The sequence below is a fragment of the Oncorhynchus keta genome, chromosome 17, assembly GCF_023373465.1.
Source record: "Oncorhynchus keta strain PuntledgeMale-10-30-2019 chromosome 17, Oket_V2, whole genome shotgun sequence".
Lineage (NCBI taxonomy): Eukaryota > Metazoa > Chordata > Actinopteri > Salmoniformes > Salmonidae > Oncorhynchus > Oncorhynchus keta.
In genome coordinates, this window is record NC_068437.1 from 43,655,947 (window position 1) to 43,680,556 (window position 24,610).

Genomic DNA, 24,610 nt, shown 5'->3' on the forward strand with positions numbered 1-24,610 from the left:
GCAAGAGACTCGGGGCGGATGTAACTTTGACACGATGCAAATGTCACATCAACATGTGATTTAAAAGTAACAGGTTTCTTCCCATCTCAATGTAAATCTCTGGACTCAAGAGCACTAACATTTGCCTTGAGCCTCCTACCAATCAAATAATTCTATTACTACAGAAACCCATATAAATCTCTGATATTAAATCTTATTATATATTTTTCAAACAGTGAAATTATCTGCACTCTTAGCACCTTTTGTTTCTGTCTAGAACCTAAAATTGTTATTCGGCTGTCCCCATTGGAGAACCCTTTGAAGAACTATTTTTGGTTCCAGGTAGAACCCTTTTGGGTTCCATGTAGGACCCTTTCCACAGAGGGTTCTACATGGAACCTAAAAGGGTTCTCCCTGGAACCAATAAGGTTATCCTGTTATCCTAAGAGTATGCTGTTCTTCCTTAGAGTATCCATCTATGGATGTATACTGTCTATATTAATATATGCTGCATTAACAGATTGGCTTTACATTTTAAAAACTCAATGAACTATAATTAATTTCTATAGTTCATAGTCTTATTTATCAAGATATCTGTAACAGCCACTGCCATGTTTCTTCTTCATACATCACTTGGTCATTCTTGGCTTGACAGTATTTATAGTAAAGGTCCAAGCCTTCCTGGGCATTTCCTTTAGTCTGTAATGCTGCAGCGAGCTTCAGCCTGGAGAGCTAGCTCAAGGATGCTACTAAACAACTGTCGCGGGCAATCTCTGGCCCAAACAAAAACGCCAATGATGAACGGTGCTCTTTACATACAGTATACAGGGGCTGAGATCCCGGAGGAAGTCATGGAAGACACTCCTCCTGTTCCAATCCCTGAAAGCTTTTAGCGCCGGTTGGGTTAGTGAGAAAAGCTTTTACACAGGAGACTTGTCTATCACTTGGATAGAAAAGACACTCTTAAGAGCAGCTGCCGTAAAATGAGTGAAGAACTAAGATTACGGCGCTGTAAAGAAACCAGGCCAGATGTTTTGCCTTTTAAAAGGTGTGAAGTTGAGTTCTGCTTCTTAAATGTGAGAATATGAGTGGTGCAAATTGTCTTTCAATACATCAGAATCCACACAGCAAGAACAGACTTAAAGCAGAAGCCACTGTCATGACGTCACTGAAATCTGGTCATAGTTTCCATATATTTCCCCTGACCTGTTGACTACCTCCCCTCACCATGTCATATCCTGCTGTGATGTAATAGCCCTTCTCTAAGGAGTCTCTGTGTCACGCCTTGGTCATTGTATCTTGTGTTTTTGTTATATGTTTGGGTAGGCCAGGGTGTGACATGGGTTTATATGTTGTATTTCGTATTGGGGTTTGTATTAATTGGGAGTGTGTATTATTAGGGGTGTGTCTAGTTAGGCTTGGCTGCCTGAGGCGATTCCTAATTGGAGTCAGCTGATTCTGGTTGTCTCGGATTGGGAACCGTATTTAGGTAGCCTGAGTGCGCGTTGTATTTCGTGGGTGATTGTACCTGTCTCTGTGTTAGTCACCAGATAGGCTGTAATTAGTTTCACTCCTTTGTTGTTTTTGTATTTTCAGTTATTTCATGTACCGCATTATCTTCATTAAAAGTCATGAGTAACCTACACGCTGCATTTCGGTCTGACTCTCTTCAAACAACAGACGAACTTCGTTACAGAATCACCCACCACCATTCACAGACCGAGCAGCGTGTGAACTGGCAGGATCTAAAGGAGGACGTTATGGACGGCAGAAGCAGGGATTATACCACGTGGGAAGAAATCGACAGGTGGGCGGCCGACCCAGAGCGAGTGCAGGAGCCCGCCTGGGATTCCCTACAGCAATGCGAAGAGGGCTATACACGTATGGAATCGAAAAGGAAAGCACGGCTTTACAGAGCGAAAACCGTAGGTAACGGGGGAAAGCGCAGAGAGAGAGTGGCAGAGTCAGGAGTCAGACCTGAGCCTACTCTCCCTGTTAATTGTGAGGAGCAGCAATATGAGGACTTCTGGTCTTGGGAGATGATATTAGATGGAAAAGGACCCTGGGCGCAGCCGGGAGAATATTGCCTTCCCAAGGAGGAAATAGAAGCAGCTAAAGCGGAGAGGCACAAGTATGAGGAGGCAGCACGGGCGACGCGGTTGGAAACCGGAAAGTCACCCCAAAAAATTTATTGGGGGGGGGCTAAAAGGGAGAATAGTTATGCCAGGTAGGAAACCTGCGCATACTCCCTGTGCTCACCGTTGGGCTAGAGAGACCGGGCAGGCACCGTGTTATGCTATGGAGCGCACTGTGTTTCCAGTGCGGGTGCAGAGCCAGCTGCGACACATACCAGCCCTTCCTATTGGCCGGGCTAGAGTGGGCATCGAGCCAGGTAAGCTTGGGCAGGCTCGGTGCTCAAGAGCTCCAGTGCGCCTGCACGGTCCGGTCTATCCAGAGCCACCTCTACACACCAGTCCTCCGGTAGCAGCTCCGCGCACCAGGCTTCCTGTGCGTGTCCTCGATCCAGTTCCAGCACCACGCACCAGGCCTCCAGTGCGCCTCGCCTGTTCAGCGCAGCCAGCGCTTTTCTCCTCTCCTGCGCTGTCGGAGTCTCCCGCCTGTTTAGCGCCGCCAGAGCTCCCAGTCTGCCCAGCGCCGCCAGAGCTCCCAGTCTGCCCAGCGCCGCCAGAGCTCCCAGTCTGCCCAGCACCGCCAGTACCGCCAGTCTGCCCAGCGCCGCCAGTACCGCCAGTCTGCCCAGCGCCGCCAGTACCGCCAGTCTGCCCAGCGCCGCCAGTTCCCCTCAGTCTGCCCAGCGCCGCCAGTACCGCCAGTCTGCCCAGCGCCGCCAGTACCGCCTGTCTGCCCAGCGCCGCCAGTACCGCCAGTCTGCCCAGCGCCGCCAGTGCCGCCAGTCAGCCCAGCGCCGCCAGACAACCAGTCTCTTCCAGATCTGCCAGACAACCAGTCTCTTCCAGATCTGCCAGACAACCAGTCTCTTCCAGATCTGCCAGACAACCAGTCTCTTCCAGATCTGCCAGACAACCAGTCTCTTCCAGATCTGCCAGACAACCAGTCTCTTCCAGATCTGCCAGACAACCAGTCTCTTCCAGATCTGCCAGACAACCAGTCTCTTCCAGATCTGCCAGACAACCAGTCTCTTCCAGATCTGCCCGACAACCAGTCTCTTCCAGATCTGCCCGACAACCAGTCTCTTCCAGATCTGCCCGTCAACCTGAATCTTCCAGATCTGCCCGTCAACCTGAATCTTCCAGTTCCGCCAGCCAGCCAGGATTTACCGGAGCCTACTACCTGCCTGAGCTTCCTCTCAGTACTGAGCTTCCTCTCAGTACTGAGCTTCCTCTCAGTACTGAGCTTCCTCTCAGTACTAGGCTTCCTCTCTGTACTGGGCTCCCTCTCAGTACCGGGCTTCCCCTCAGTACCGGGCTGCTTCGGTCCTGGGCTGCCCCTCTGTCCTGAGATGCCCCTCTGTCCTGAGCTGCCCTGCTGTCCTGAGATGCCCCTCTATCCTGGGCTGCCCCTCTATCCTGGGCTGCCCCTCTGTCCTGAGATGCCCCTCTGTCCTGAGATGCCCCTCTGTCCTGAGTTGCCCCTCTGTCCCGAGTTGCCCCTCTGTCCCGAGTTGCCCCTCTGTCCCGAGTTGCCCCTCTGTCCCGAGTTGCCCCTCTGTCCCGAGTTGCCCCTTTGTCCCGAGCTGCCCCTCTGTCCCGAGCTGCCCCTCTGTCCCGAGCTGCCCCTCTGTCCCGAGCTGCCCCTCTGTCCCGAGCTGCCCCTCTGTCCCGAGCTGCCCCTCGGTCCCGAGCTGCCCCTCGGTCCCGAGCTGCCCCTCAGTTATGTCGGGATCAGGGTGAGGACTATTAGGCCATGGTCGGCGGAGAAGGTGGATTATCCTAGGACGCGAAGGGGAGGAACTAGGACATTTATGGAGTGGGGTCCACGTCCCGAGCCAGAACCGCCACCATGGACAGACGCCCACCCGGACCCTCCCTATGCTCTTGAGGTGCGTCCCGGAGTCCGCACCTTAGGGGGGGGGGGTTCTGTCACGCCTTGGTCATTGTATCTTGTGTTTTTGTTATATGTTTGGGTAGGCCAGGGTGTGACATGGGTTTATATGTTGTATTTCGTATTGGGGTTTGTATTAATTGGGAGTGTGTATTATTAGGGGTGTGTCTAGTTAGGCTTGGCTGCCTGAGGCGATTCCTAATTGGAGTCAGCTGATTCTCGTTGTCTCGGATTGGGAACCGTATTTAGGTAGCCTGAGTGCGCGTTGTATTTTGTGGGTGATTGTACCTGTCTCTGTGTTAGTCACCAGATAGGCTGTAATTAGTTTCACTCGTTTGTTGTTTTTGTATTTTCAGTTATTTCATGTACCGCATTATCTTCATTAAAAGTCATGAGTAACCTACACGCTACATTTCGGTCTGACTCTCTTCAAACAACAGACGAACTTCGTTACACTCTGTAGACCATCCACCACTCATTTGTATTTGCCCTGCTGTGTTTAATGTACTTGCAGCCATTGACCTAACGAGAAGACATCTAACTGAGTCAGCTTGTCTGTATATCCATGGCAACCCAGAAACAAAGTGCTGCTTTTAATCTCTGTAAACACAAGATCCTATCTAATCTGGGCTCATCTTGTCTCTCCAAATAAACTTAGTTTGCTTCCCTGGGTAATAGCATGTCTCTGGCCTAAATAAATAAGAATGAGGAGAGTTAGAAAATCTGCGGGGGTTTCTCTGAGGCATAAGGCACAAATGGGGGTCTCATGGTAACGTGTGAAGAGAAAGACAATGTGTTCTAAACATAAAAGCAGTATGACTCCTGGAGGTTGTACATGTTTAGAAATGGATGCCAGGCACATTCCAGGAGAGGAGCCAACAACAAGGATTATTTGCTGGAGGATATTGTGCATTTACCATGCTTCATTTTTATAGTAAATATTTTCTTCAAATTTCCATCATCCTTTCAATTCATTTGGAAAAGTATTATGCAAACTTTATCAGCACATACACCACAGGTCAAACGTTTTAGAACATCTACTCACCCAAGGGTTTTTCTTTATTTTTACTATTTTCTAAATTGTAGAATAATAGTGAAGACATCAAAACTATGAAATAACACATGGAATCATGTAGTAATTTTTAAAAAAGTGTTAAACAAATCAAAATATACTTTCAATTTGAGATTCTTCAAATAGCCACCGTTTACCTTGATGACAGCTTTGCACACTCTTGGCATTCTCTCAACCAGCTTCATGATGTAGTCACCTGGAATGCATTTCAATTAACAGGTGTGCCTTCTTCAAAGTTAATTTGTGGAATTTCTTTCCTTCTTAACACGTTTGAGCCAATCAGTTGTGTTGTGACAAGGTGGTGGTGGGGGGGGGAGTATACAGAAGATAGCCCTATTTGGTAAAAGACCAAGTCCATATTATGGCAAGAACAGCTCAAATAAGCAAAAATAAATGTCCATCATTACTTTAAGACATGAAGGTCATTCAATACAGAAAATGTCAAGACCTTTGAAAGTTTCTTCAAGCATTAAGCACTATAATGAAACTGGCTCTCATGAGGACCGTCACAGAAATGGAAGACCCAGAGTTACCTCTGCTGCAGAGGATACGTTAATTAGAGTTACTAGCCTCAGAAATTACAGCCCAAATAAAGGTTTCACAGAGTTCAAGTGTCAGACACATCACAGCATCAACTGTTCAGAGGAGACTGCATGAATCAGGCCTTCATGGTCAAATTGCAAAGAAACCACTACTAAAGGACACCAATAGGAAGAAGAGACTTGCTTCGGCCAAGAAACACGAGCAATGGGCATTAGACCAGTGGAAATCTGTCCTTTGGTCTGGAGTCCAAATTGGAGATTTTTGGTTCCAACCACCATGTCTTTGTAAAATGCGATGTGGATGAACGGATGATCTCCGCATGTGTATTTCCCACCGTGAAGCATGGAGGAGGAGGTGTGATGGTGTGGGGGTGGTTTGCTGGTGACACTGTCCGTCATTTATTTAGAAATGAAGGCACACTAAACCAGCACGGATACCACAGCATTCTGCAGCGATACGACATCCCATATGGTTTGGGCTTAGTCAAATCAAAACAAATCAAATTGTATTTGTCACATGCGCCGAATACAACAGGTATTTAGACCTTACAGTGAAATGCTTACTTACAAGCCCTTAACCAACAATACAATTTTAAGAAAAATAAGTTTTATGTAAAAAATAGATAAGCCATTTGATTCGCTGTTCAGGAGTCTTATGGATTTGGGTTAGAAGCTGTTAAGAAGCCTTTTGGACCTAGACAGGGAGCTCCGGTACCGCTTGCTGTGTGGTAGCAGAGAGAATAGTCTATGACTAGGGAGGCTGGAGTCTTTGACAATTTTTAGGGCCTTCCTCTGACGCCGCCTGGTATAGAGGTCCTAGATGGCAGGAAGCTTGGTCCCAGTGATGTACACTACCCTCTGTAGTGCCTTGCGGTTGAAGGCCGAGCAGTTGCCATACCAGGCAGTGATGCAACCAGGAAGCTCTTGAGGGCAGTGTGATAATGGTGTTGATGTGAGCCATGACCATACTTTCAAAGTACTTCATAGCTACAGACGTGAGTGCTACGGGTCAATAGTCATTTAGGCAGGTTACCTTAGTGTTCTTGGGCACAGGGACTATGGTGGTCTGATTGAAACATGTTGGTATTACTGACTCAGTCAGGGACAGGTTGAAAATGTCAGCGAAGACACTTACCAGTTGGTCAGCACATGCTCGGAGAACACATCCTGGTAATCCGTCTGGCCCTGCGGCCTTGTGAATGTTGACCTGTTTAAAGGTCTTACTCACATCGGCTACAGAGAGCATGATCACACAGTGTGATGCTCTCATGCATGGTTCAGTGTTGCTTGCCTGAAATGAGCATAGAAGTAATTTAGCTTGTCTGGTAGGCTCATGTCCCTGGGCAGCTCGTGGGTGTGCTTGCCTTTGTAGTCTGTAATAGTTTGCAGGCCCTGCCACATCCGACAAGCGTAGAAGCCGGTGTAGTATGATTCAATCTTAGAGTTGTATTGACATTTGTCTGTTTGATGGTTCATCGGAGGACAGAGTGGGACTTCTTATAAGCTTCCGGGTTAGAGTCCCACTCCTTGAAAGTGGCAGCTCTACCCTTTAGCTCAGTGCGGATGTTGGCTGTAATCCATGGCTTCTGGTTGGGGAATGTACATACAGTCACTGGGGGGGACATCATTGATGCACTTATTGATAAAGCCAATGACTGCTGTGGTGTACTCCTCAATGCCATCGGAAGAATCCCGGAACATATTCCAGTCTGCGTTAGCAAAACCGTCCTGTAGCTTAGCATATACGTCATCTGACCACTTCTTTACTGAACAAGTCACTGGTGCTTTCTGCCTCAGGTTTTGCTTGTATGCAGGAATCAGGATGATATAATTGTTGTCTGATTTGCCAAATGGAGGGAGAGGGAGAGCTTTTTTCACGTGTGTGGGGTAAATGTGGTCTAGAGTTTTTCCCCCCTCTGGGTGCACATTTGACATGCTGGTAGAAATGACGTCAAATGGATTTAAGTTTCCCTGCATTAAATTCCCCGGCCACTAGGAGCTCCGCCTCTGGATGAGCGTCTTCCTGTTTGCTTATGGCCGTATGCAGCTCATTGAGTGTGGTCTTAGTACCAGCATTGGTGTGTGGTGGTAAATAGACAGCTACGAAGAATATACAGTTGAAGTCGGAAGTTTACATACACCTTAGCCAAATACTCAGTTTTTCACAATTTCAAACACTTAATCCTAGTAAAAATTCCCTGTTTTAGGTCAGTTAGGATCACCACTTTATTTTAAGAATGTGATATGTCAGAAAAATAGTAGAGAGAATTATTTATTTCAGCTTTTATTTCTTTCATCACATTCCCAGTGGGTCAGAAGTGTACATACATTCAATTAGTATTTGGTAGCATTGCCTTTAAATTGTTTAAAGGGTACCCTTCCACAAGCTTCCCACAATAAGTTGCGTGAATTTTGGCCCATTCCTCCTGAAAGAGCTGGTGTAACTGAGTCCTTGCACGCACATGCTTTTGCAGTTCTATTCACTCATTTTCTATAGGATTGAGGTCAGGACTTATAATGACCACTCAAATACCTTGACTTTGTTGTCCTTAAGCCATTTGCCACAACTTTGGAAGTATGCTTGGGGTCATTGTCCATTTGGAAGACCTATTTGCGACCAAGCTTTAACTTCCTGACTGATTTCTTGAGATGTTGCTTCAATATATCCACATAATGTTCAGCCTCATGATGCTATCTATTTTGTGAAGTGCAACAGTCCCTCCTGCAGCAAAGCACACCCACAACATGATGCTGCCACCCTGTGCTTCACGGTTTTGATTGAGTTCTTCGGCTTGCAAGCCAAGGCCTTTTTCCTCAGAAAATTACAATGGTCATTATGGCCAAACAGTTCTATTTTTGTTTCATCAGACCAGAGGACATTTCTCCAAAAAGTACAATCTTTGTCCCCATGTGCAGTTGCAAACCGTAGTCAGGCTTTGTTATGGGGTTTTTGGAGCAGTGGCTTCTTCCTTGCTGAGCGGCCTTTCAGGTTATGTCGATATAGGACTCGTTTTACAGGTAAAAAAGATATAGATACTTTTGTACCTCTTTCCTCTAGCATCTTCACAAGATCATTTGCTGTTATTCTGGAATTGATTTGCACTTTTTGCACCAAAGTACGTTAATCTCTAGGAGACAGAATGCGCCTCCTTCTTGAGCGGTATGACGGCTGCGTGGTCCCATGGTGTTTATACTTGCGTACTATTGTTTGTACAGATGAACGTGGTATGTTCAGGCCTTTTGAAATTGCTCCCAAGAATGAACCAGACTTGTGGAGGTCTACAATTTGTTTTCTGAGGTCTTGGCTTATTTCTTTTGATTTTCCCATGATGTCAAGCAAAGAGGCACTGAGTTTGAAGGTAGGCCTTGAAATACATCCACAGGTACACCTCCAATTGACTCAAATTAGCCTATCAATTAGCCTATCAGAAGCTTCTAAAGCCATGACATCATTTTATGGAATTTTCCAAGCTGTTTAAAGGCACAGTCAACTTAGTGTATGTAAACTTCTGACCCATTGGAATTGTGATACGGTGAATTATACTGTAAGTGAAATAATCTGTCTGTAAACAATTTTTGGAAAAATGACTTGTGTCATGCACAAAGTAGATGTCCTAACCGACTTGCCAAAACTATAGTTTGTTAACAAGAAATTTGTGGAGTGGTTGAAAAACGAGTCTTAATGACTCCAACCTAAGTGTATGTAAACTTCCGACTTCAACTGTATGTGATCATAGTTCATCTATATTGTTATCCAATGATTGTACATTGGCTAATAGGACTGATGGTAAAGGCAGATTACCCACTCGCTGTCGGATCCTTACAAGGCACCCCGACCCACATCCCCGATATCTCCATCTCTTTCTCTTAATTTAGCTGTATCATTCTGATCTCATTGAATCATTTGTCAATTATTTGTCCAATTAAGTGATGACAATCAGTCCCTCTTTACAATACAAAGACCTACAGTAGTAATGACATTGTAATATAACCATGTTCTTAACAACAGAACCATAATGCATATTGAATGTGTTTGATTATCTATTATGGGTGACACAATGGTAATTTGAAGAGGCCAAATGAAAACAGGATTAGAATCTTGAGACTAGAAAAGTGTTACACACTCTGGGAACCGAAGGATGCAGAGCGAGAAGTGTGGGCTGAGGCTGAGCAGGCAGGTTGTGGGAGTGTTTATTCCTTTTTATGTTGTCAGGTAATTGCCAGGTAAGGAAGTGTGTTCTCACTGCTGTAGAGCACTCTCACACAGTAGGTTGTGTATTATTATCATGAGCTGAGCAAAGGAGACAACTATTTACTTGCTTTTAGCTGCTCTTATGGAGACGTTAGGGAATACGCATTTAGTCTTGAGGAAAGTGATTTTGAAGACAATTACTGAAATATGGCCACAATATACATGCATAGTACATTACCTGGAATTTGCCAGCGTAGTGGTCATCTGTGGTTCCTTCCTTCCCCTCCTTCAGAGCGATAAGGGTAAAGCCCCTGAAATAGGAGGGACTGGAGGCGTGCAGAGTCACTGGAAACAGGATAGGAGGGGAGTTTAGGGAATATACAGATGTTAGATCTTAATTTGTCCAGTATTGTCGCAGCAAAATAATCCTGCTCAACAGGATTTGAATGTTAATGTTGCTTGATCTGTAGTTAGGCTATTACCTGGCCAAAATTAGGCTACATGAAAAGTACAATACTGTTAATATACACTATAAATACAAAAGTATGTGGACATGCCTTCAAATTAGTAGATTTGGCTATTTGAGCCACGCCCGTTTCTCACAGCCATGCAATCTCCATAGACAAATATTGGTAGTAGAATGCCCTTACTGAAGAGCTCAGTGACTTTCAACATGGCTTCGTCATAGGATGCCACCTTTCTAACAAGTCAGTCCGTCAAATGTAAGTGGTAGGCCACACAAGCTCACAGAACGGCACCGCCTAGTGCTGAAGCGCGTAAAAATCGTCTGTCTTCGGTTGCAACACCAATTACCAAGTTCCAAACTGCCTCTGGAAGCAACGTCAGCACAATGACTGTTCTTCGGGAGCATCATGAAATGGGTTTCCATGGCAGAGCAGCCTCACGCACACAAGCCTAAGATCACCATGCGCAATGCCAAGTGTAGAATGGAGTGGTGTAAAGCTCACCGCCTTTGGACTCTGGAGCAGTGGAAACGCATTCTGGCAATCTCGCCGTCCCACGGACCATTTGGCTGTCCAACAGATAAATGCCAGAAGAACGCTACCTGCCCCAATGCATAGTGCCACCTGTAAAGTTTGGTGGAGGCGGCATAATGGTCTGGGGATGTTTTTCATGGTTCAGGCTAGCCACTTAAATATTAATGCTACAGCATACAATGACATTCTAGGCGATTCTGAGAATTTATGTAAATCGTGAAGCTCTTCTGAATTTCCTGTGGTGCAAGAAAATTCTCAGCAACAAACGAGTGATCAAATTAAGATCCTATCAAAGATGAAAGATAATGTAATGTAGCCCCATCCCAGGCACTGTTGAGAGAGCAACAAACTCAGCTGGAGGAGCCTACTACAGAATGTGGGATAAAGGTATGTGCTGCTAGCAGCTCATTAGTTGCCTGCTGTTCGACTGTTTTCCAGTCAGTGATTTCAACAGGGTCAAATTTAACGTGTGTTGCGGTGGTAAAAGCTTTATCTTTGAAAAGTCAGCTTTACTAACAATATTAGCTTATGGTTTCCCTGAAAACTGACAACACACAATGCATCCTCCTTGGGCTGTATCGGGTACATTATAAAAGATAAACATTGTTAGATGTATTTACACATTCGTTAGATAATAATGTAATTCATTTTTAAGTGAACATAATTAGTATTATTAATGTAGGGTCACTGGGAGCAGTTATATGATATTCAGATACCTGTATCGGAAACATTGATGAGACAGTTATGAAGAATGTAATAATATAATTGTATTTACTAATTGCACACTACTGACCAGCATAGCTCAGTCAAAAGCACACCTGGTTTATTTTTCCAAGGGAAAAAATGCTGCTTACAATCACACAACAGTGAATTATAATGTGATAATGAGCCACTTATCACAGGCCAATGAACACCTGAAGGTTGTAACCTTGCATCCCCCTAGGGGTGTCAGTTCAGCTAAACCTAGGGTATGGGTGTTAAAACTGATTTGTATTTATATTCATTCATCTATTATGTTTGTCAAATGTGAAAAAAACGTTTTAATAAACATTGTTTTAAGCAAAGTGGGGTGGGCAATTTTCTCTTTTTAAAAATACAAAAAATTACCCCTGCCATTAATTATCACCACAATATTAGGTTTAAAGGTCTGTGGACCGTGTGTACAATGTCAACCACTACTCAACCATATCATAAATGGACTAATTTACTTGTAGAACAGTTCATACATGCATCTATGAAGTCACAACAAGGCCGACTTCAAATGCCGACATTAATGTGAAAGTAACCAGAGCATAAAACAGCTGATCGTGAATGCAAACTATTCCAGATAAATCCTACACATCAAAGGATTTACTTAGGCCTCAACAGGTACGCAAGAAGACAAACAAACTCGACTAAAGAATGGCGAAAACACAAAATACAAAAGGTAAACGTACACATACCTTTTTAAAGGGAGCTAAGGCCCCGCCCGTGATTCAGCACTGCCACATGGACAGTGCCTCGGTACAGGTAAGCATAGTGGTGCTCCGTGGCGTGGTGCTGAATAGACAGCACCTGTCTAACAGCCAGCTATAGAATTATTACATTTACATTTAAGTCATTTAGCAGACGTGTGCAGTTTGACATTGGTTGGGCACAGTTATGCGTATATGAAAATCATAACTGGCATGCAGATATTTAGAAATGGGAGGATCAATTGTAGATTGTAGAATTGTAGAAAAAAGGTTGCCGATCCCCTTCTATAGGCTATATGAAGCCACCCTTGTGGAACGGTGCAAACAGTTTACTATGACAGTATCATTGTCTCATGCGCTTCCCACCAACATTGTCTCCTGCTCTTCCCACAAATTTAAGCCCTTGCCTGTCTGCATTATTCGCCAGGGAAGGGAAACATTCTGTGAATACTGAAGCATTGTATCAACAAAGTGGCTCTGATAACATTGAAACATTGCATCAACAAACAAGGAGGCCCAGAGAATATTGAAACAATTAGTATCACCAATGCGGCTCCGAGAATATTCATTGTAACATAGAGAACCATTTTTGTCCCCCTGTCCAGATTGCCTCTGTCTGATATTAGTAGTTGCACAGCCCTACGTCTACAGTATAGCTAAATAATTTAGCAATAGCCTATTTAATGACGTTTTGCCAGACTGATCAGTAAGAATTTCTCATTTTAATTGAGGAAGATGGACAATCAAGGTGGAAATGCATTATACCATAGGCCGGTAGGCTACATGTAGGGTTTAGGTATTCAGGCAGAGAATAATGATGACGTAGGCCAACAGCAATACATTTTTTTTTTAAGTTAACCCAACAAAGTAATTATGAATGATTTGCATTATCTCCCTTATTTTACCAGGTAAATTGACTGCGAACACATCCTCATTTACAACAACGAACTGGGGAATAGTTACAGGGGAGATGCCAGATTGGGAATTTAGCCAGGACACCAGGGTTAACACCCCTGCTCTTACAATAAGTGCCATGGGACCATAGAGAGTCAGGACACCTGTTTAACGTCCCATCTAAAAGACACCACCCTACGGCATAGGTATAATTTTTAAACCAGAGGGAATGGTGCCTCTTACTGGACCTCCAACAGCAGCTGGTCTCCCATCCAGGAACTAATCAAGGCTAACACCACTTAGCTTCAGAAGCAAACCGGCAGTGGGATGCAGGGTGGAATGCTGCTGGCATACAAGTAGGCCTATCATTCTGTCACTGCATTACAATGCACATTTATTATAACCTAAAACTGTTATTGTCTTTGAAGCCAAAAACAGGACATTTTTTTGGGGCAAATGCTCCAAAGGTTTTCCAAGATGGCGTAGCAGTCAGACATGTCTTTGCCTTGTTGCAACGTTCTTGGTGTAGTGGGTGAGAAGTCAGGCACAGGAAGCAGAGAGTTCAGGGTAGTGCTACTTTAATGCACAAAACGGCGAACATAAGCCACGAAAACACAGGGCGCACAACAAAACAAATGCCCCAAACACAGGGACTTAAACTGTCCAGCAAGCCCCACGGAAATGGGAAACAGGTAACCCACAGACGTGCACACAAGTACCACAAAAACAATCCCGCACACAGAGCAGGCGGGCCTACCGGTAAATAAAGCCTGACTAATCAGCCTAAAACACAAACAGGTGAAACCAATAAACAGAAAGGGGAAAGGATCAGTGGCAGCTAGTAGGCCAGTGACGACGACTGCCGAGCGCCACCCGAACAGGAAGGGGAGCTACCTTTGGTAGGAGTCGTGACACTTGTCATATCTTGTCCGGTGTCTGATATATTTCGTATATATTTAATTCTCACTTTCCATCCACAAACTGAATATACTTTCCTGCCACCCGCCTCACCCAATGTGGTACGGATAGGCTATTTTTATACTTTAGAATCAGAACCCCATCAGTAGCTAGCCAGCTAACTAGCTAGTAGTCAGTTAGCCACTGCACGACATTTATTGGATATTTCAAACGCCCAATTTTTCAGTTTTTGATTTGTTAAAAAAGTTTGAAATATCCAATAAATGTCGTTCCACTTCATGATTGTGTCCCACTTGTTGTTGATTCTTCACAAAAAAATACAGTTTTATAACTTTATGTTTGAAGCCTGAAATGTGGCAAAAGGTCGCAAAGTTCAAGGGGGCCGAATACTTTTGCAAGGAACTGTAATTCTTGGGCGACAATACCTCTTTTTCCAATTGGCCTGGACCCTTTATTGCCGACACGGAGCCATACCGATCCATCACGACTGGTCTGCCGACGTAATCGTCCGAGGAGGTTTCAACAGGCTCTTCCATTGCGAAGTTGCCTAAGGCCCATCTGCTAGCCCCGGCCTGCTAGCTGTCTGAATCGGTGTGTCTCCAGCTCACCTAGCGTAGCAGCAACTACTGAACGGCTCCCTGACTCACCTATTGCTGCTCATTGGACCCCAATATCACTCAAATACACATGCCTCTCCCTAATGTAAATATGCCTTGTCTATTGCTGGTTTGGTTAGTTATTCGTTATTATTGTCTTATTTCACTGTAGAAACCCCAGCCCTGCCCTACATGCCTTAGATAGGCCTTTTGTTCCCCCCCCCCCCACACACACATGTGGTGACCTCACCTGGCTTAACTGGTGCCTCTAAAGACAAAACCTCTCTCATCATCACTCATCGCCTAGGTTTACCTCCACTCTACTCATATCCTACCATACCCTTGTCTGTATATTATGCCTTGAATCGATTCTACCATGCCCAGGAAACTGCTCCTTTTACTCTCTGTTCCATACGCACTAGACGACCAGTTCTTATAGCCTTTAGCCGTACCCTTATCCTACTCCTCCTCTGTTCCTCTGGTGATGTAGAGGTTAACCCAGGCCCTGCAGCCCCCAGCACCACTCCTATTCCCCAGGCGCTCTCTTTTGATGACTTCTGTAACCGTAAAAGCATTGGTTTCATGCATGTTAACATCAGAAACCTCCTCCCTTAGCTTGTTGTATTCACTGCTTTAGCACACTCCGCCAACCATGATGTCCTAGCGGTGTCTGAATCCTAGCTTAGGAAGGCCACCAAAAATTCTGAAAAAAAAAAATCCCCAACAACATTTTCTGACAAGATAGAACTGCCAAAGGGGGCGGAGTTGCAATCTGCAATCTACTGCAGGGATAGCCTGCAGAGTTCTGTCACATTATCCAGGTCTGTGCCCAAACAATTTGGGCATCTACTTTTAAAAATCCATCATTCCAGAAACAAGTCTCTCAACGTTGCCACTTGTTATACACCCCCCTCTGCCCCCAGCTGTGCCCTGGGCTCCATATGTGAATTGATTGCCAGCCATCTATCTTCAGAGTTCATACTGTTAGGTGACCTAAACTGGGATATGCTTATTAACACCCTGGCTGTCCTACAATCTAAGACAGATGCCCTCAATCTCACACAAATTATACCAGGTACAACCCTAAATCCATAGCCATGGGCATCCTCTTAGATATCATCCTGACCAACTTTCCCTCTAAATACACCTCTGCTGTCTTCAACCAGGATCTCAGCGATCACTGCCTCATTGCCTGTGTCTGTAATGGGTCCGTGGTCAAATGACCACCCCTCATCACTGTCAAACGGTTCCTTAAAATTCTTTAGCGAGCAGGCCTTTCTAATATACCTGGCCCAGGTACCCTGGAAGGATATTGACCTCATCCCGTCAGTAAAGGATGCCTGGTTGCTCTTTAAAAGTGCTTTCCTCAGCAATTTAAATAAGCATGCCCCATAAAAAAAAATTTAAAACTAAGAACAGATATAGCCCTTGGTTCTCTCCAGTCCTAACTGCCCTTGACCAGCACAAAAACATCATGTAGCGTTCTGCATTAGCATCGAATAGCCCCCGCGATTCCAAAAAGTTTTTGGACACTTTAAAGTCATTGAGCACCTCCTCCCAGCTGCCCACTGCCCTGAGGCTAGGAAACACTGTCACCACCAATAAATAAAGCATTTTTCTACGGCTAGCCATGCTTTCCACCTGGCTACCCCTACCCCGGCCAACAGCTCTGCACCCCCTGCAGCAACTTGCCCTGCCGCAGTCATCCCCCTCTACAAAGGTGGAGACACTCTAGACCCAAACTGTTATAGACCTATATCCATCCTGCCCTGCCTTTCTAAAATCTTTGAAAGCCAAGTCAACAAACAGATCACCGACCATTTCGAATCCCACCGTACCTTCTCCACTATGCAATCTGGTTTCCCGAGCTGGTCATGGGTGCACCTCAACCACGCTCAAGGTCCTAAACGATATCATAACCGCCATCGATAAAAGACAGTACTGTGCAGCCGTCTTCATCGACCTGGCCAAGGCTTTCGACTCTGTCAATCACTGTATTCTTATCGGCAGACTCAATAGCCTTGGTTTCTCAAATGACTGCCACACCTGGTTCACCAACTACTGCTCAGATAGAGTTCAGTGTTTCAAATCGGAGGGCCTGTTGTCCAGACCTCTGGAAGTCTCTATGGGCGTGCCACAGAGTTCAATTCTCTGGCCAACTCTTTTCTCTGTATACATCAATGATGTCGCTCTTGCTGCTGGTGATTCTCTGACCCACCTCCACGCAGACGACACCATTCTGTATACATCTGGCCCTTCTTTGGACACTGTGTTAACAAACATCCAAACGAGCTTCAATGCCATACAACACTCCTTCTGTGGCCCCCATCTGCTTTTAAATGCTAGTAAAACTAAATGCATGCTCTTCAACTGATTGCTGCCTGCACCAGCCTGCCCGACTAGCATCATTACTCTAGACGGTTCTGACTTAGAATATGTGGACAACTACAAATACCTTGGTGTCTGTTTAGACTGTAGACTCTCCTTCCAGACTCACATTAAGCATCTCCAATCCAAAATTAAATATAGAATCGGCTTCATTAATTAAATCTAGAATTTCGCAACAAAGCCTCATTCACTCATGCTGCCAAACATACCCTCGTAAAACTGACTATCCTACCGATCCTTGACTTCCTTGATTTCGTCATTTACAAAATATCCTCCAATACTCTACTCGGCAAACTGGAAGTAGTCTATCACAGTGCCATCCGTTTTGTCACCAAAGCACCATACTACCCACCACTGCGACCTGTATGATCTCGTTGGCTGGCCCTCGATACATATTCGTCGCCAAACCCACTGACTCCAGGTCATCTATAAGTCTTTGCTAGGTAAAGCCCCGCCTTATCTCAGCTCACTGGTCAGCATAGCAACACCTACCCGTATCACACGCTACAGCAGGTATATTTCACTGGTCATCCCCAAAGCCAGCACCCCCTTTGGCCGCCTTTCCTTCCAGTTCTCTGCTGCCAATGACTGGAACTAATTGCAAAAATCAATGAAGCTGGAGACTTATATCTCCCTCTCTAACTTTAAGCATCAGCTGTCAGAGCAGCTTACCGATCACTGTACCTGTACACAGCCAATCTGTAAATATCACGCCCAACTACCTCATCCCCATATTGTTATTTATCTTTTTGCTCTTTTGCACCCCAATATCTCTACTTGCACATCATCATCTGCACATGTATCACTCCAGTGATAATGCTAAATTGTCATTATTTTGCCTCTATGGCCTATTTATTGCCTTGCCCCCCTAATCTTCTACATTTGCAGTTGTAAATGAGAACTTGTTCTCAACTGGCCTACCTGGTTAAATAAAGGTGAATTAAAAAAATAAATAGCAAGTTGTTCAGTTGTGTTTATTTTCATACCAATACATGAAACTAACATTGCGCTAGCCTACTGGGCGAATGAATGAAAATTTTAATTAGGCATACAGCTATCACAACCTATATTTTAATAGCAATTAAACAGCTTTTGGTTTAGAATGGTCACCAAAAAAGCAGGCTCCCCCAATTCCCAATTCAATTAACCCCTGGTTATCAGATTACAACAAGGAAATCAAGGCCGAGTTCAAATGCCTACATCAAATTCAAAGCAATCCACTCAATGCCTGATTCTCTGACCATCAAAGCAAACTGGCACTGTCTGCACTCTGCTTTCTACAATGAGACAAAAGGCACGCAGGTGGGCAGCTGCTCTCTGAGGTATGCTCCGCATGGTCCTAAAGCCACCCTCCCTGTACGCTAAATAGCTGTTGTATTTTAATCGGGATTGGAATGATTTAGTCTGTTTTTTTACCAGTGGTGTAAAGTACTTCAGTCAAAATACTTTAAAGTAGTCTACTACTTAAGTCGTTTTTGGTGTTTCTGTACTTTACTATATTTTTGCCAACGTTTACTTTCACTTCACTATATTCCTAAATTAAATAATTTTACTCCACACATTTTCCCTGACACCCAAAAGCACTCCTTACATTTTGACAAGAAAGTGGTCCCATTGACAGACTTCTCAAGAGAACATCCCTGGTCATTCCTACTGCATCTGATCCGGCGGACTCACTAAACTCTAATTCTTTGTTTATACATTATGACAGAGTTTTGGAGTATGCCCCTGGCTATCTGTAAATGTAAAAAGAAATAAGACAATTGCAATTCCACTTACTTTTAACACTTGAGTATATTTAAAACCAAATACTTTTAGACTTTCACTCAAGTAATATTTTACTGGGTGACTTTCACTTTTACTTGAGTCATTTTCTATTAAGGTATCTTTACTTTTACTCAAGTATAACAATTGAGTACGTTTTCGACCACTTTTTTAACTACTTAAAATGTTTGGTCTAGAGGTGGGGTATGGCATACCAAGCCTCGTCGCAAAACAGGCTAACGGGAAGCCTGGGAAAGTTCCATGGCAGAAATCAACTAAATAGGAGTGGAATTTGACACCTCACGACACATCAAACCAATCAAATGCCTTGCTTGGGTGGAGCTACAAAGATGCTCACCAGATTAGTGCCAGAGGAGCAACAGTGTGTGAGGACTAAAAATATCATCAAAACATGCACTGGTGACAAAACATTTGACAACGTTTGCAGCACGCTGGTTTTCACAGCATTTCTCTGTTATTTCGAGGTGAGCAAAAGCTGCAGAAATGGTCTACAATGCTGGCCATGTCAATATTTTACGGCAACCATGTACTGTTTATCTATGGGGACAACTGCAGTTATTTTGCAAGCAACGTTGCTAAAATGAATGAAGAAAAATCTAATGAACCTCATAAAATGTTATCTGTAATGCCCCAACTCCTGTAGCCTAATTGTTACCTGTAATGCTCTTCTCCTGTAGCCTAATTGTTGCCTGTAATGCTCATCTCCTATAGCCTAATTGTTACCTGTAATGCTCATCTCCTGTAGCCTAATTGTTACCTGTAATGCTCATCTCCTGTAGCCTAATTGTTACCTGTAATGCTCATCTCCTGTAGCCTAATTGTTACCTGTAATGCTCATCTCCTGTAGCCTAATTGTTACCTGTAATGCTCATCTCCTGTAGCCTAATTGTTACCTGTAATGCTCATCTCCTGTAGCCTAATTGTTACCTGTAATGCTCATCTCCTGAAGCCTAATTGTTACCTGTAATGCTCATCTCCTGTAGCCTAATTGTTACCTGTAATGCTCATCTCCTGTAGCCTAATTGTTACCTGTAATGCTCATCTCCTGTAGCCTAATTGTTACCTGTAATGCTCATCTCCTGAAGCCTAATTGTTACCTGTAATGCTCATCTCCTGTAGCCTAATTGTTACCTGTAATGCTCATCTCCTGTAGCCTAATTGTTACCTGTAATGCTCATCTCCTGAAGCCTAATTGTTACCTGTAATGCTCATCTCCTGTAGCCTAATTGTTACCTGTAATGCTCATCTCCTGTAGCCTAATTGTTACCTGTAATGCTCATCTCCTGTAGCCTAATTGTTACCTGTAATGCTCATCTCCTGTAGCCTAATTGTTGCCTGTAATGCTCATCTCCTATAGCCTAATTGTTACCTGTAATGCTCATCTCCTGTAGCCTAATTGTTACCTGTAATGCTCACCTCCTGTAGCCTAATTGTTACCTGTAATGCTCATCTCCTGTAGCCTAATTGTTACCTGTAATGCTCACCTCCTGAAGCCTAATTGTTACCTGTAATGCTCACCTCCTGTAGCCTAATTGTTACCTGTAATGCTCATCTCCTGTAGCCTAATTGTTACCTGTAATGCTCATCTCCTGTAGCTTAATTGTTACCTGTAATGCTCATCTCCTGTAGCTTAATTGTTACCTGTAATGCTCATCTCCTGTAGCCTAATTGTGGTCTACCTATTTTTATACTGTACCTAAATTACAAGGAGTGGATTTGCACTAAACATCTTGTCAGCACTTAAAAGACATGTATAAAATCTGGTATATGGTTTTGCTCATATACATTGTCTACTGGTATCATTTTAAAATGAGAACATATAGCTCAACATTTAAACAATGTCTGAGTTGAGCTACGCTCTGCTTCAGATGCCCATAAGGCCAGTAATGCCATCATACTGTAGGCCTGTGACTCCATTGGCAATACATGCCATATGATAAGCTGCAAAATGTATTCACATAGCTGATATACTGAGAGAGAGTGAAAATCAAATAAAACCGACTTGGGATCTTACAATTACACAAAAATGCTATGTTCATTTGAGAATACACAGAAACACAGAAACACAGAAACACAGAAACACAGAAACACAGAAACACAGACACGGAACCCCTTCTCCTCTTTATTGCAGGATTGTGATATGATTCATCAACATTGAATCTAGTTCATTTTGGATAATAGTTTAATAATTAAAAGTTGTTTAAAAACTTCACTTCAAAGAATCAACACTTTGTCACTTCAAAATGTACAAATAAGATTACCTGTATGTAAAGATTAGACATCTTAGTCTAAACAACAATAGATAATTGTACGTATTATTACTAAAGCATCATTTCAGGGGAACAAAAACAACTCCATTCTAGCAGTGGCCGAACTTGCTCCAGTGATCCCTGATCTACTGGGTGAGCAGACTTCTATTCCAGCCCAACAATAGCACACTTGATTATCAACTCATTATATATGATAAGTTCAAAGAAGTGTGTTATTGCTGGGCTAAAACAGAACCCTGCACACCCAGCAGACTTCCAGCAAGGTTGGCCTGCTCAGATTGTAATAGGTTTATACATTGTGTGTGATGTTTAACTGTATTATGTATTTGGCAACATAGGCAGGCCTACACATATGACCCATGGCATATAGGATATACCCTTAGTCGTATGTGTCATTCATTGGGACCTCTTTTAATCTGCAAACAGGCTTTCAGTTTTCGATATCTGAGGACAGAAAACGTCACAAAGAAACAGACTTCATTATAATAAAATTAGACAGCACTGAATATTATTCATTAATGTTGCTATTGTCTCTGGCCTTATGGTTTTTCCCTCTTGGGTCTGGAACTGGAGAATGTTTTCATAATGTCCTCCCACAAAATGACCTGCCCCATCTAGTAGCCTACAATCTCCCTTTACTGACAGCTAGAGCTGCAATTTCACCCTTTTCCATGGCTGTTATCTACAAATGTATTTGGAGACCTGTTTTTAATTTAGAATGATTACACCAAGATATCTAGCTAATAGAAAATTAGCTAGCTGGTGCCATTTAATTCACTTAGCTAAACGGTGTGCAATGTTGGCCATTTGGCTAGCAGCTCAGTTGAGTTCGCCTACAAAGTGGCGAACTGTAGCCACATAGCTCGCTAGCTAATAAAAGTTTAAAAAAACATTTAAACATGTATTTACTTACTTGAATAGGTTGTTCCACTGCCTCTGTTTTTTGGGTCCTTACAAAAATAAAATAAATGGGCAATCTTCAGCCATGTGGACGAATGGAAACAAGGAAATCAATGTTTGTCACCAAAGCGGTTTAGAACGTGTTGTGACGTTTGACTTTACCAGCATAAATCGCCCCCCATCTCCCTCTCTCTCTTAGAAAAAAGGGTTCCAAAATGGTTCTTCGCTGTCCCCATAGGATCACCCTTTTTGGTTCCAGGTAGAACCCTTCTGGTTTCCATGTAGAACCCTCTGTGGAAATGATTCTAACCCCAAAAAGTTCTACCTGGAACTAAAAAGGTTATTCAAAGGGGTATTCTCTGGGGACAGCCAAATAACCATTTTAGGCTCTAGATAGCACCTTCCCCCCCAATAGTGCATGGCATATTGACATATTTCCTGAGAGTGCCAAACGCAAAATATTTGTTACTTTCACCAATATGTTTGTTCAGTGCAGATGCAATTGTTTTCATACAAGTATTGCACTTGTCTTCAGGTGTCATATTGAGGTGTGATTAGTAGCTCTCGTTTGCTACATTTGTCACAATTACGCAATGGAAGTGACTTGCGCACGGAATCTAAACTTGACTTATTAGTGTGTTAGACAACTGAAGTAGGTTATACTTTCTGAGAGTTGTCCTTTTCAAAGTCACTCCAATTTGGTTGATATATGCAAAGCCAAGCAAGTAACGGTACGTAAAATGTGCTCTTATTGTTGTATACCTCTGTATGTGCTTGCAGGTTGGTAATTTTCTGGGTCCCCCTCGACTCTTAGCCGAAACTCATTGTAGCCATCTCTCCGTGTACCCTGTGTCTGTGCCCGTAAAATCCTGCCGCAATATCCATCCGACTTCGCTTGCTTATCTGTTGGTTCGTCGACGAACGTGAGAGCATTGCACACACAATTGGAGACAAAATACTGCAAAAACAGCCAATTCAAATATATTCCCATTATTGATGGTGTGGTGGGAAGTTCTTTATTCCACCTCTACAAATGAAACAAAATAGAGGAAGTATTCTCTCCCCACAGTCTCCAACTACGGAATTCCTACAAACTATTAGCCCTGACACTTGGTAATAAATGGTGAGAGAAACCGCGGTGAATCCATCCCAGACAGAGCGGGTTTCGAAGTTCGATGGCACTGCTTCAGCATACAGTTACACTGATCTGAGAGGAAAGCGGTGATAGGTTGCTTGAGTGTTGAGTTAACGGAGTAATTCTCAGGGTCCGGGAAATAGCGAAGCGCAGCAGCACAGCTGTCCCCGACAACTAGGGAATAACTAGATTGTAGCGATGAAGGCAGCAGAGTATAAACAAAACCCAGACATTCCTAATCACCCCTGTGACCGAGAGGTGCATTTGACATTCTTGGTGAGACGCAGGAAAACTATCGGCCAATGTTTACACAGCTATTTCATAAGTCAATTAGAATATAGCAGGGCGCTCATAACAATAATGCGCCTTTTCTTGTATTAATGGCAAGGCAAATGTTTGGTGTGTGCTCAATTATTTACTTTTGACGATTGTACAATTTTACCGTTTATATAGTGCACAATTATTTGCGTGACGTTTTCTTCCCGATTAACAATGAGTGACCGGCGTCCCTCCAGAGTGGTGGAGTGTGGTGCGATAGCTTTTTTGCCCACCGGCTGCATTCACCGGACTCCCGCGACCGTCGTTCTCACATGGCGTTTTCCTCTCACAGCCCACTCGTCCTTCTCCTGACCTGTGACACTACAGCTGCCAATTGGAAGCAATAATATTTTTCTGTGTCAAGCCAGCACCATGCCTACTCCCTGTCGCCACAATAAAAATATATGTTTATTGATTTTTTATTATTTAATATACATTGGATGGCATTGAAAAAGGTTTGTAAAAGTATTGTAAATTATTATGTGTGCAAAATATATCAGATAATGAGGGTCAGTCCTGTCAGTCTTCATGCCCATTGGGAGCACCGGGGCACTTGTCCCCTTAGATTTGTCCTGTTTAAAAAATAAATAAAAAAATGTAATGTAATTTTTGCAGTTGTTTTTTTCTCTGTAATATTACTAACCACCTAGCAATTTTATGAAGGTGTCTTTAGCCCAGATAGGTTCCCAATCTAAACAGCTTCTACCCCCAAGCCATAAGACTCCTGAACATCCAATCAAATGGCTACCCAGACTATTTGCATTGCCCCCCCTTCTTTTACACCGCTGCTACTCTCTGTTGTTATCATCTATGCATAGTCACTTTAATAACTCGGTACATATGTACATATTACCTCAACTAACCGGTGCCCCAGCACATTGACTCTGTACCGGTACCCCCCTGTATATAGTCTCGCTATTGTTATTTTACTGCTGCTCTTTAATTACTTGTTACTTTTATTTATTATTCTTATTTGTATTTAAACATTTTGTTCACTGCATTGTTGGTTAGGGGCTCGTCAGTAACACCTGTTTCATTCAGTGCATGTGATTCATACGATTTGATCTCCCAACCTCATAACTAGCTGCCAACAAGCTAGCCCTTGATCATGACTCTCAGTTCCATTACGTAACATAATGGAACTGA

The 24,610-nt window shown here is 43.6% G+C and overlaps 1 protein-coding gene and 1 long non-coding RNA gene across 2 annotated transcripts in view; both read right to left on the bottom strand.

The window, feature by feature from the left end:
- The window catches only part of LOC118395888 (spondin-1-like), a 105,013-nt gene extending 81,669 nt beyond the window's left edge, over positions 1–23,344 (bottom strand). The window contains exons 1-2 of the mRNA XM_035789925.2: positions 22,774–23,344; positions 10,047–10,153 (exon numbers count right to left, since the gene is read on the bottom strand). Coding sequence (XP_035645818.1) covers positions 10,047–10,153; positions 22,774–23,002 — 336 coding nt within the window. The 5' untranslated portion in view covers positions 23,003–23,344. The remainder of the gene's footprint in view (positions 1–10,046; positions 10,154–22,773) is intronic.
- Positions 19,615–20,169, bottom strand: LOC127908302 (uncharacterized). Its single transcript, XR_008066750.1, has 3 exons — positions 20,041–20,169; positions 19,803–19,904; positions 19,615–19,768 (listed from the first exon to the last, which is right to left on the bottom strand). It is a non-coding gene; the product is annotated as an uncharacterized LOC127908302 (long non-coding RNA).
- Positions 23,345–24,610: the final 1,266 nt, after the last annotated feature.